This window comes from Nansenia antarctica (assembly GCF_963989245.1).
Source record: "Nansenia antarctica genome assembly, chromosome: 8".
Classification (NCBI taxonomy): Eukaryota; Metazoa; Chordata; class Actinopteri; order Argentiniformes; family Microstomatidae; genus Nansenia; species Nansenia antarctica.
In genome coordinates this window covers 37481551-37494050 of record NC_137678.1, presented here as the reverse complement: position 1 = coordinate 37494050, position 12500 = coordinate 37481551, and the positions used below count along the sequence as shown (strand labels likewise).

Here is a 12500-nt window from a genome sequence, read left to right as displayed (position 1 = left end):
GGGACGTAGAGGGGGAGAGAGAGGTAGAGGGTGAGAGGTGGAGGGTGAGGAGAGAGGGGGAAGAGAGGGAGGTAGAGGGGGGAGAGAGAGGTGGAGGGTGAGGAGAGAGGTGGAAGGAGGAGGGAGAGGAGGGGAGGGGGTGAGACAGGATCGAGAGGGAGTGTGTATCTGTTTATGAGGGGGGGGGGGGGGGGGGGGGGGTGTGAGGTCCTACCCAGGGATGGATTAAGGAGTGTGGAGATAGATTAGGTGCCCCCCCCAAAAAAGACAAAAGACTCCTACCCAGGGCTGTGGGACACAGGAAGGCTCTCCTTGGGGACAGCCACGGCCTCCTCTCCTCCCCATCCTCCCCCTCCTCCATAGGAGCCAGCTGCTTACACTCCTCATCCTGATACACCAGCCTACACACACACACACACACACACACAAACACACACACACACGCACAGACACACAAACGAGGACACACACGCACACAAACACGCACACAAACACACGCACCCACACACACATGCGTCCATTAATATTGGATATGTACAGGAAAAACCTCTTAGTGGAGAGACCGACAGAAAGAGAGAGAGAGAGAGAGAGAGAGAGAGAAAGGAGAGAAAGGAGAGAGAGGAGGAAATGAGGAGAGAAAGGAGGAGAGAAAGGAGGAAAGAGGGAGAGAGAAGGAGAGAAAGGAGAGAGAGGAGAGGACAGAAAGGAGGAGAGAGAGAGAGGAGGAGAGAAAGGAGGAGAGGAGGAGAGAAAGGAGGAGAGGATGAGAAAAGGGAGGAGAGAGAGGGAGGAGGAGGAAGAGAGAGAGGAGGAGAGGAGGAGAGAAAGGAGGAGAGAGAGGGAGGAGGAGGAGGAGGTAAGTACATGTCAGAGGTGAGGATGGTGTGGTCTCTCTCATCATACGTCTCGTCTGTCTCCTCCTCTCTCCTGATGATGGTCAGCCTGCTGTCACTGGAGTCAGAGCTGTGGAACACACACACACGCACACACACACACACACACACACACACACACACACACACACACACAGAGACACACACACACACACACACACGGTTAATGTCCAGGTGACTGAGGCATGGCAGGGTTTCCCGGGGGCGTCCCCAGGGGCAGTGTTAGCAGCAGGATGGAGAATAGCCTGACAGCGGGTCACACAGGAAACAGCTTATCAGGAAGCACAGCCGCGTAACCACGGTGACACAGTTGAAGGACAACTGCGTTCTCACACTTACCATGTTACTACAGCCTTACTGCTACTGCAAGAGTACAGTAGAGTACAGCAGAGTTCAGTACAGTAGAGTACAGTACAGCAGAGTACAGCAAAGTTCAGTACAGTAGAGTGCAGTACAGCAGAGTACAGTAGGGTACAGTACAGTACAGTACAGTAGGGTATAGTACAGTATAGTACAGTAGAGTACAGTACAGTAGAGTGCAGTACAGTACAGTACAGTAGAGTACAGTACAGTATGGTATATTATAGTATGGCATATTATAGTATAGTATAGTATGGTATAATATAGTATGGTATAGTAGAGTATAGTATGGTATGGTATAGTATATTATAGTATGGTATATTATGGTATAGTATAGTATAGTATAGTATATTTTAGTATAGTATAGTATGGTATAGTATGGTATAGTTTAGTATAGTATAGTATGGTATAGTATAGTAGGTATAGTATAGTATATTTTAGTATAGTATAGTATGGTATAGTATAGTATATTTTTAGAATATTATGGTGTATGATGGTGTATTATGGACTGGATATATGTTATGGTATATTAGATTAGATTTTTTAGATGATTAGATTCAATGTTTTTGTCATAACAAAATGTATTTTTTGTTCAAGGCACAGGGTCAGCCATAGTCAGAGCCCCTGGAGCAATTGGGGGTTAAGTGCCTTGCTCAAGGGCACCTCCTGAGGCGGGGATCGAACCAGCGACCTTTCGATTGCCGGCCTCTAACCTCTAGGCTACCGCCGCCCCAGATGGCGTATTATGGTGTATTATAGTATATTGTGGTGTATTATGGTGTGTTATGGTGTGTTATGGTGTGTTACAGTGTATTTCAGTACTGTAGAGTAGAGGGAGGGTGACCAGGTGGATTTCAGTACTGTAGAGCAGAGGGAGGGTGACCAGGTGTACAAGCTCTACAGGAAGCAGCAGCAGCTCTAATTCTACAGAGCAGAATGAAGCTGTAGCACTGGTCTGTAGGGACACACACTCTCACACACACACTCTCACACAGACACACGCACACACACGCACACACACACGTACACACATGCACGCACACCTGCGCACGCACACTCCCTCTCTCGTCTTGAACATACCGCATGAGGGAGTCAAAGAAACAGGTCCTGCTCTCAGCAGAAGGAGGAGGGAAGAGGGAAGGAAAGAGAGAGAAGTGAGAGAAGTGAGAAAGGAGAGGCAGTGACGAGTGTCATGGCTCAGGAGGCTACACGCTACGGGTAGGCGGGGCTAAACCTGACGCACCAATCAGGAGAGGCGCCATGATGATGTCACTCAGAAACACAGAGCAAAGGACAGAAGAAGAAGAAGTGGTGAGGTCACAACTCTAGAGAACACAGTAGAAGAGAGAGAGAGAGAGAGAGAGACAGAAAGAGACACACACAGAGAGAGAGAGAGAGAGAGAGAGAGAGAGAGAGAGAGACAGACAGACAGACAGACACAGAGAGAGAGACAGAGAGATAGAGAGAGAGGCACACAGAGAGATAGAGATACAGAGAGAGAGAGACATTAAGATAGAGACAGAGAGAGAGAAACAGAGAGATTGAGATACAGAGACAGAGAGAGACAGAAAGAAAGAAAGAGACAGAGAGATAGAGAGAGACAGAGATAGATAGAAAGACAGAGAGAGACAGAAAGAAAGAAAGAGACAGAGAGATAGAGAGAGACAGAGATAGATAGAAAGACAGAGAGAGACAAAGAAAGAGACAGAGAGATAGAGAGAGAGACAAAGAGATAGACAGACAGAGAGAGACAGAGAGAGAGACAGAGACAGAGAAAGAGAAAGAGAGAGAGAGAATGAGAGAGAGAGAGAGAGAGAGAGAATGAACCCACCTCTTTGGAGGGAAGCACCACGCAGAGCGCGGCAGGAGGATGGGGGTGAGGGGGGGCCCGCTGTGGCCGTCCACGGTGCTGATGGAGGGGCTGGGGAAGCGGCCCCCCGGCCCCCCATGGCCCACGGCCGTGTTGTTGGCGTTGTTGATGTTGGCGTTGGACTCGGAGGAGGAGTAGCTGCTGGGCGTGAACGTGGACGAGCCAACCAGCTTCTCGTGGCTGGGAGACTCTGCCTCCCCGGCGCTGCCTGTCTTGCTGATGTGGAGCGGCCGCTGCGCAGTGAAGGATTGTGGGAAGGTGTTGCGTCCGCCGCTGTCGCTCTGGTTGTAGAGGTTGACGTGGTTACCGAACAGCCCGCCTGCCCGCTGGGGGGGAGGATGAGAAGTATAGAAAGACAGAGGCAGAGAGAGAGAAGGAGAGAGAGAGAGAAGAGAGAGAAGGGGAGAAAGAGAAGGAGAGAGAGAAGGAGAGATAAGTATTGACAGAGAGAAAGAGAAAGAGAAGGAGGGAGAGAGAAGGAGAGAGACAGAAGGAGAGAGAGAGAAGGAGAGAGAGAAGGGGAGAGAAGTATTGACAGAGAGAAAGAGGGAGAGAAGGAGGGAAAGAGAAGGAGAGAGAGAGAAGGAGAGAGAGGAGAGAGAGAAGGAGAGAGAAGTATCGACAGAGAGAAAGAGGGAGAGAAGGAGGGAGAGAGAAGGAGTGAGAGAGAAGGAGGTATTCAGCTACAGTGTTTCCCCTACCATTGCCTTGGGGGGGCGGGCCGCCCTCCCAACGGAACCCCCCGCCCCCCCAAGAAAGAGGAATTATTACGGACGTAGACACCAAACATCTGACAAGCTGGCTAAAATATCTGCGTTTTTTAAACGCACCCAACCCGAATCTGGCGAGTGGCAAGCCCATAGGCTCGTTGGTAACGTTAGTCCGCCGTAGTCTCGCATAGCCAGACCTATCTCGAAACTTCGCGCTCTGTCAGCGCTGGAGAATAATACAAGATTTTGCGCACGTGTGCGCGTGAGACGCGAGAGTTTTTGCCGGCTGAGATGTCTGCAGATTGAAAGTAAGCAAGTTCAAGCGTTAGCAAATATAATTGCTGAGTGTTCTGACAGAGAAAGTTGGTTAAAATTGGTCGTTATTATCGTGACTAGAAAGTGTCTGACTATAGTTCCATAGTGTAAATAGTGTCAAAGAACTAGCAAGCTAGCTAGCTCAGAGGTGATGAGATGAGCTAGTCTCCTTGCACACTTGCCAGCTAAAGAGCTAACTGGAGGCACTTTATTATTTTACTTAAAGTAGATATACTATCTTTCTTATTCTGCTAGAGTTGGGCTTCATGGTAATACCATAATGGCATATTTACAGTCCATGGACAGTTGATTGAAGCATTGGAAATGTCTGTTTTTTAGTTGGACATACAATTTTTTTCAAAATGACATTATCTGACTGGATTGCCCACAGCAATCCAATATTCAATTATAATTATGTTATAAATTGATATGGATCAATGTATGCCTCTTATTAGATTATAAATACTCTGGCTGTTTTGTTTACCTTTTGGTTGACAGCAAAAGGGAGAGAGGAGGGTAGGGAGGGAGGGTAGGGAGGGAGAGAAGGAGAGAGAGCAGGATGGTGTCGGCACACCAGAGAGAGAGAGAGCAAGAACCAGGTGAGAAAGTGGACAGGTAGTCAAGACCACATACTGTAAGTAAGTAGCCTTGAGAACCGATGGTTCTGGAGCCTAATGGCCCATAGGGCAGGAGCCTATCTCCTGTTTCCGTAGCGTGAGGCGGCTTAATGTACAAGTACACCCCTGGACATGACGCTGGTATGAGGCAGGGTCTTACCCCCTGGGGGGGGGGGGGTCCATGCCACGGTCCATGCCACCCCCCCAAGGCAGCAAACCTAGGGGAAACACTGAGCTATACTGACATCTATAGTCTGGGTAGATGGGATTTGATGGACAGGGCAAAGCAAAGGCAATGTTACACTGTGGACCTCCCCCCTGAAGTATAGCCCCTCCCGTATAGCCCCTCCCCCTGCTACAGGGCAGCAGCTCCAGCGCAGAAGCGGTGGAGGAGGAGGAGGAGGACAGGCGGAGTGTGTGAGGGTGTGTGTAGCGGACCTTTACCCTGAAAATGTCGTCCTCCGAGGCGGCTGACACGGGCTCCTTCAGGGCCTTGTCTAGCTCCTCCTCCACCGTGAGGTCACCAGAGATGGCCCGCCGGATCTCAGGACCCATGTCATGGAGCGTCCGCAGGCCCGCCTGATTAAAAGCACACACACACACACACACACACACACGCATGCACAAACACATTCACACAGGCAAATACACACACAGAGGAAGACGCACGCGCACACACACACACACACACACACACACACACACACACACACACACACACACATGCACACACACAAGAAATAAGGACCATTCGCTGTCGTAACTACAATGTGTGTGGGTGTGGGTGTGGCTGTGGGTGTGGGTGTGTGTGTGTTGGTGTGTTGAAGCCGGTTCTACATATCCAGGACTATCTGAATGACCGTTGATACATACATTTCTACTTCTTTGATGTCATGTTTTACTGTGAACCTAGATGGTGTGTGTGTGTGTGTGTGTGTGTGTGTGGTCTGACCTGCAGAGAGAGGGCGGTCTTGGGGGCCACCTTGGCCACCAGCCCCTGCTCCTTACGCTTCTTAAATTTCCGGAAGTATTCCTGGATCAGGAACGTAGCGTAGAACTTCCCCACAGTCACCTCGTCATCTGGAACACATTTTAAATGCTTTATTCATGTCCACATACATGTACAATATCTAAAGGACATAAATACTATCAGTGCATTTTGACATTATGAATCTCAACTTTATGAAAAAGTTACAGTAGTGCTGAGCCAACAACCAGTTATGCCTACAACACAGTATGTTATTCACACTAAATTATGATTACAGTGGATTTTGACTGATACAGTATCAATACTGTAAAACAGGCAAAGCACCGCCTTCTCCATATTGAGCGGTTACCAATAATAGCAGATACTGAGCAATACTTTGCTAACTGTTTGGCCCTTCTCTTAGATAGACCAGCCATTTGAAGGCCTCTAACAACAAACTTATGAACATGGCCCAGGCTGCCAAATATGAAAACTAAAAGTTTACATCTGTAACCCAGTTGTGATATGGCCTGCTCCAGCTGTTGGTATTTCAATATCTTGGTTGAAAAGGCTTCCTCTAGGCTATGGTCAAAGGTGCAGCCAACTTCTAGAACAAGCACCTCTCTGTGATTTTCATTTACAGCATCGGGGGTGTTTGATGAAATATTAGAGAACACTTCTGAATCGTCACTACACAGACTGAACATGCTAGGCTTTACAGTGGAGTGCTTGTACAGCGTTGCGGTAGGCCTGAATATGGAAATGACACCCTCTGAAATCAGATCCACAATTCGATCATGCCTACATATGTAGAGCCCTTTATATGCATGACAACCATTCAAGATGTGGGGCAGGGTTTCAGTTATCTGCTCGTGACTGTGATGTATGCAGTGTGGGCTATGACTGTCAGGAAGCCAGATGGAGAGGTTAAGCTTTGTTGGTAAAACCTGCAGCCTAGTTTTTAAAGTGAAGGTGACAATACACTCATCAAGAGTTACACTTTTGAACACTGCGTGAGAGACAGAGTGATCAGCAGCAGGGAGACATGCCAGCTTCCCTTGCAATTTCAGTTTAGTCCAGTGCTTTCGTTGTCTTTGTTGTAGCGCCATCATGAGGTGTCCCTGGGTATTGATTGGTGGGAGAAGATGATCTGTGCCACAGATGTTAACGGTTGCCCTCACAGAGATGCTGGGGTCAGTGATGATCTCCTCAGAGACAGCCACCGCCTCTGAGTTCGACCCCACCCACTCCCGGGCCACGTTATTCCAGCCGCAGAGATCGTTGAGGTCTGGCCAGTCAGACCACACTCCGAATCCTGAGGAGCGAGTGTCCAACTTTCCACTGGCTTTCCTCTTAAATCCCAGGAAACTAGACTCTGATGGACGCGCCAAGCGGACCTTGCGTCTCCGTAAGTCCAAGAACAGTGAGGCTCTAGCCATCTCCCTCACACACTGGTCGTCACTGTTCAGCATGTTCAAGAGATGGCTGAGTTTGGTGGCAAAATAAGTCCACTCAAAGTTAGGAACTCCGAGTCCGCCCTCCTGTTTGCTGTGGAATATTATGTCACGTGTGGTATGAGTGTTCAGTCCAGTCCATTTTCTAAACAAAAGTACGGTCTTATCGTTCATTTCACGTAGAGACTTGCGTGGAATGTGTACATTAGAAAACAGATGCTGAACCTTGACCAGGGCTATTTGTCTGACTGCTTCTAGTTTCATGATGACACACAGACACACACACACACACACACACACACACACACACACAGTTTATGCCTTCCTACAACGTCTACTGTACACAGAACCATCCGGAAGGCTTCTTATTGGACTAACCTTTGGAGAACCGTTATCTCACTCACACACACACACACACACACACACACACACACACACACACACACACACACACACACACACACACACACACACACACACACACACCCTCTCATCTACACCACTAACCTCCAGCAGGGGGCACCACCTGGTCCAGCAGTTTCATGCTGGTTCTCTTCCAGATCTTCTTGACGATGGCCCTCAGCTCCTCGTTGGCCTGCTCCAGGTTGCCCTCCGTCTTGATGCGCAGCGCCGTCCTCACCAGGGCGAACAGCGTAGCGTTGAACATCACTGTGCCGTCGCTGTTCAGGGGCATGTTCATGGACACCAGGCGCTGCAGACAACAGTCCAAACACACGCACAGTCAGGAAAAACATCAAGAACAATAGTTAGAGATTTAAAAAGCAGGTTTGGAGGGATGGTTGAAGGTGCTGGAGTCTTTGATGCGGTTTGGACATGACACACACACACACACACACACACACACACACACACACACACACCTTGCAGGCCACGCGATGGGGGCAGAGCTTGCCGAAGCCCAGGGGAGGCTGGATCCTGCGCAGCAGAGTCACCACATCCAGGTGCTTGATCCTCCCCCTGGAGAGAACACACACACACACACACACACACGCACACACACACACACACACACACACACACACACACACACACACGCACACAGACACAGTGTTAGAACTGACAGACCTCAACTAGACAGAGTAGGGAGGGAGGAAGATTAGGAAGGGGTGAGGCTGAGAGAGAGAGAGCGAGAGAGAGTGGGGAGAGAGAGACTGAGAGAGAGAGAGGGAGAGAGAGACTGACAGAGAGAGAGAGAGATAGAGAGGGAGAGAGAGACTGACAGAGAGAGAGGGAGAGAGAGACTGACAGAGAGAGAGAGGGAGAGAGAGAGAGAGACTGACAGAGAAAGAGGGAGAGAGACAGAGAGGGAGGGAGAGGGAAAGAGACTGAGAGAGAGAGAGAGGGAGAGAGAGACTGACAGAGAGAAGAGAGAGAGAGAGAGAGGGAGAGAGAGTGACAGAGAGAGAGAGAGAGAGAGAGAGAGAGGGAGAGAGAGACTGACAGAGAGAGACAGAGGGAGAGAGAAACTGACCGAGAGAGTGAGGGAGAGAGACAGAGAGGGAGAGAGACAGAGAAAGACAGAGAGAGAGAGACAGAGAGAGACAGAGAGAAATAGATAGACAGAGAGAGAGAGGGAGGGAGAGAGAGAGTTGGGAGAGATAGAGAGGGAGAGAGAGATTGAGAGAGACAGAGAGAGAGACAGAGAGAGTGGGAGAGAGAGAATGAGAGAGAGAGGGAGAGAGAGAGACAAAGAGAGGGAGAGAGAGGGAGGGAGGGAGAGAGGGAGAGAGAGAGAGAGGGAGGGAGGGAGGGAGAGACTGACTTGGCCTCGGGGTCGTATTCCGCCCAGATCCTCTTGAACTCATCCAGGTGATGCGGCCCCAGGATCGACCAGTCACGCGTCAGGTAGTCAAAGTTGTCCATGATGACCGCCACAAACAGGTTGATGATCTGTGGACAGGTAGCCGTGGCAACACGCCAGTTACCCAATGGACAGCCAGGTCAGGTAAGGGCGGGTAGGGGGCGGGGCATCGGGGGTTTGGTGTTGCATCATGTTGTTTGTGTTGTATTCATAATTTACTATTGTTGTTGTGAAGCACTTTGACATTCATCCATGTAAGAAAGTGCTATACAAATAAACGTGACTGACTGAGTTGATGATTGGACGGTTAGGTTTGTCCCTCCGCCACGCCGTACTCACCAGGAAGGCACACAGCATGTAGAAGCTGACAAAGTAGATGATGGCGAACTGGCTCCCACAATCCTCCCCGGGCGGCTCGTCCTCCGAGCCCTTCTCACACGGACGCAGGGGCACGCACGCCAACATGATCTCCTGCCACGCCTCCCCGGTGGCACACCTGACACACACACACGCGCGCACACACACACGCACACACACACACGCACCAACACACGCACAGACACACACCGACACACACAGACACACACAGACACGCACACACACAGATACACACACACACACACACACACACACAGACACACGCACACACACACACAAACAGGAGTCAAACACAACAGTACACACACACACACACACACACTAGAATGCTACAGAACAGGATCGGGCAGGGGTGGGTCGATGATGTCATCACTACCTAGGCTACACCCAGGAAGTGTCCATCTGGTGTCTCTGTGAATAGAGAGGGAGGAGGAGGAGGAGGAGAAAGGAGATAAATAAAGGAGAGGGAGGAGGAGGAGTTGGAGGAGGAGGAGGAGGAGAAAGGATATTGTGGGGAGCATGGCGCGTTCTGGCCTGCAGAGGGTGCCAGACTGTCGCTAGAGGGGGGATGATGAGCTGATTGCGGACAGGTGTCAGTGATCAGACTCGTTATCCCACTGGTCTATTTAACCTGTGTGTGTTTGTTCCCTCGGGAGAGTGGAGGAGGCGGAGAAAACCGATCGCGAGAGCGGACCACACAGGGAGAACCTGTCAGACCGAGAGAGAGAGAGAGAGAGAGAGAGAGAGAGCTGTGGTGAGGACCAGCGAGATCCCGGAAGGGGGTGTGGTGCAAAGAGCCAGGCGGCTGAACAAGTCCCGAAAGGGGAAGCAGCGGAGAGAGCGAGAGAGCTCTGCCGAGGAGCGAACGGGTCCCGAGAAGGGGGCGTGTCGCCGAGAGACGGGCAGCGGACCAAGTCCCGAAAGGGGACGCAGCGGGCGTGATGGCAGTGACGGCCAAACGCTGGACTTATTATTTATTATTTTGAACGACGAGCTCAGAACGTCAGTGACGTTGCTGAGCCGTGCTGTAGCCAATAAATACATATTCTGCAACTGTTCCTCTGTGTCGACCTCCCTCTGTGCCTAGAGACTCTTACAGATATAAATAAAGGAGAGGGAGGAGGAGGAGGAGAAAGGAGATAAATAAAGGAGAGGGAGGAGGAGGAGGAGGAGGAGGAGAAAGGAGGCGGAGAAAGGAGATACATAAAGGAGAGGAGAGGGAGGAGGAGGAGGAGAAAGGAGATAAAGAAAGGAGAGAGGGAGGAGGAGGAGGAGAAGAAAGAGGAGGAGGGGAGAGTCTCACCTGAACAGCAGCAGCACGGCCTGGGGGAAGGTCTGGAAGTTGTTGTTCCTGTTGATCTGACTGTTGTCTCTCAGAGCGATCTTACCGAACATCTGCAGGGGGGGGGGGGGCAGGGCTCTGATTGGCTCGCAGTCAACACGGCAGGGCTCTGATTGGCTCACAGTCAACATGGTGCACAGCCCCACATACACACGTGCACACACACACACAACAATGGCACAGTTCCCCAGTCCTAGATTAAGCCTGAATGTCCCCAACTAGACCTGCGATTAAGTTTAGGACTTTGATTAATCTGTGTCGAGGAGAGGCGGAAGGGAGGCTGCTGGAGGCTGTTGGAGGTTGCTAGAGGCTGCTGGAGGCTGCTGGAGGCTGATAGAGGCTGCTAGAGGCTGCTGGAGGCTGCTAGAGGCTGCTAGAGGCTGCTGGAGGCTGTTGGAGGCTGCTGGAGGCTGTTGGAGGCTGCTGGAGGCTGTTAGAGGCTGCTGGAGGCTGCTAGAGGCTGCTGGAAGGTGCTGGAGGCTGCTAGAGGCTGCTGGAGGCTGTTAGAGGCTGTTAGAGGCTGCTAGAGGCTGTTGGAGGCTGCTGGAGGCTGCTAGAGGCTGCTAGAGGCTGTTGGAGGCTGCTGGAGGCTGATAGAGGCTGCTAGAGGCTGCTAGAGGCTGCTGGAGGCTGTTAGAGGCTGCTAGAGGCTGCTGGAGGCTGTTAGAGGCTGCTAGAGGCTGCTGGAGGCTGATAGAGGCTGCTAGAGGCTGCTGGAGGCTGCTGGAAGCTGCTGGAGGCTGCTGGAGGCTGCTAGAGGCTGCTGGAAGCTGCTGGAGGCTGCTAGAGGCTGCTAGGGGCTGCTGGAGGCTGTTAGAGGCTGCTGGAGGCTGATAGAGGCTGCTGGAGGCTGCTAGAGGCTGCTATGGGTCTGCTAGAGGCTGCTGGAGGCTGCTAGAGGCTGCTGGAGGCTTCTAGAGGCTTCTAGAGGCTGCTGGAGGCTGCTGGAGGCTGTTGGGGGCTTCTAGAGGCTGCTGGAGGCTTCTAGAGGCTGCTAGAGGCTGCTGGAGGCTGCTAGAGGCTGCTATGGGGCTGCTAGAGGCTACTGGATGCTGCTAGAGACTGCTAGGGGCTGCTGGAGGCTGCTGGAGGTCGACACACACAGGTTTGATGCCATTCCTCATTCCATTCCATGCACTACAATGAGCCCGTCCTCCAGTCTCTACCTCCACCAGCCTCCCCTGGTGGAAAGACAGATATTAGATAACAGATGGGAGGATGAAAGGATGAAAGGAGGACAGACCTCAGGACTGACACACAGACGGACTGACTGGCGGACGGACGGACGGACGGATGGACGGACGGACAGCAGAGGACTGGCTATAGGAGAGAAGGAGAGAGGGAGGAGGAGGAGGAGGAGAGAGAGAGGACCAAGGTAGTGTCCGGGGGGGAAAGGAGAGAAGGAGAGAAAGAGAGAGGGGTGGAGGGATGGGGTCTTACCTGCATGCCAATGACGGCGTAGATGAAGAACAGCATCACTATGAGCAGCGCTACGTAGGGGAGGGCCTAGGGGGAGAGGGACATCAGTGACTGGTCAACACCACAGCCAATGGCAAGGCACCAAAAAAAAATACACACAGCCAATCATTCGACGCGAGACTGAAAGACCATAGAAACAGAGTTAAGGATCGGCAGCGGGGCTGTTAGCGCTGTTTCTACGGCGACGGAGACACAGAGGTCCTGCCCTCCCTGGCCACAAGGGGGCAGCGACTCACACAGCATATCTACAGAAACCTAGAAATCACCTTTATACACATGCTACACCATCTATA

General features: G+C 51.4%; 1 protein-coding gene across 1 annotated transcript in view; it reads right to left on the bottom strand.

Moving 5' to 3' along the window:
* The window catches only part of cacna1c (calcium channel, voltage-dependent, L type, alpha 1C subunit), a gene marked incomplete at both ends in the record, with an annotated part of 123871 nt that overhangs the window by 3184 nt on the left and 108187 nt on the right, over positions 1 to 12500 (bottom strand). The window contains 12 exon segments of the mRNA XM_080538313.1: positions 283 to 401; positions 865 to 963; positions 2334 to 2360; positions 3085 to 3449; positions 5210 to 5344; positions 5718 to 5845; positions 7694 to 7898; positions 8068 to 8164; positions 8970 to 9097; positions 9348 to 9504; positions 10690 to 10781; positions 12169 to 12234. Coding sequence (XP_080394439.1) covers positions 283 to 401; positions 865 to 963; positions 2334 to 2360; positions 3085 to 3449; positions 5210 to 5344; positions 5718 to 5845; positions 7694 to 7898; positions 8068 to 8164; positions 8970 to 9097; positions 9348 to 9504; positions 10690 to 10781; positions 12169 to 12234 — 1618 coding nt within the window.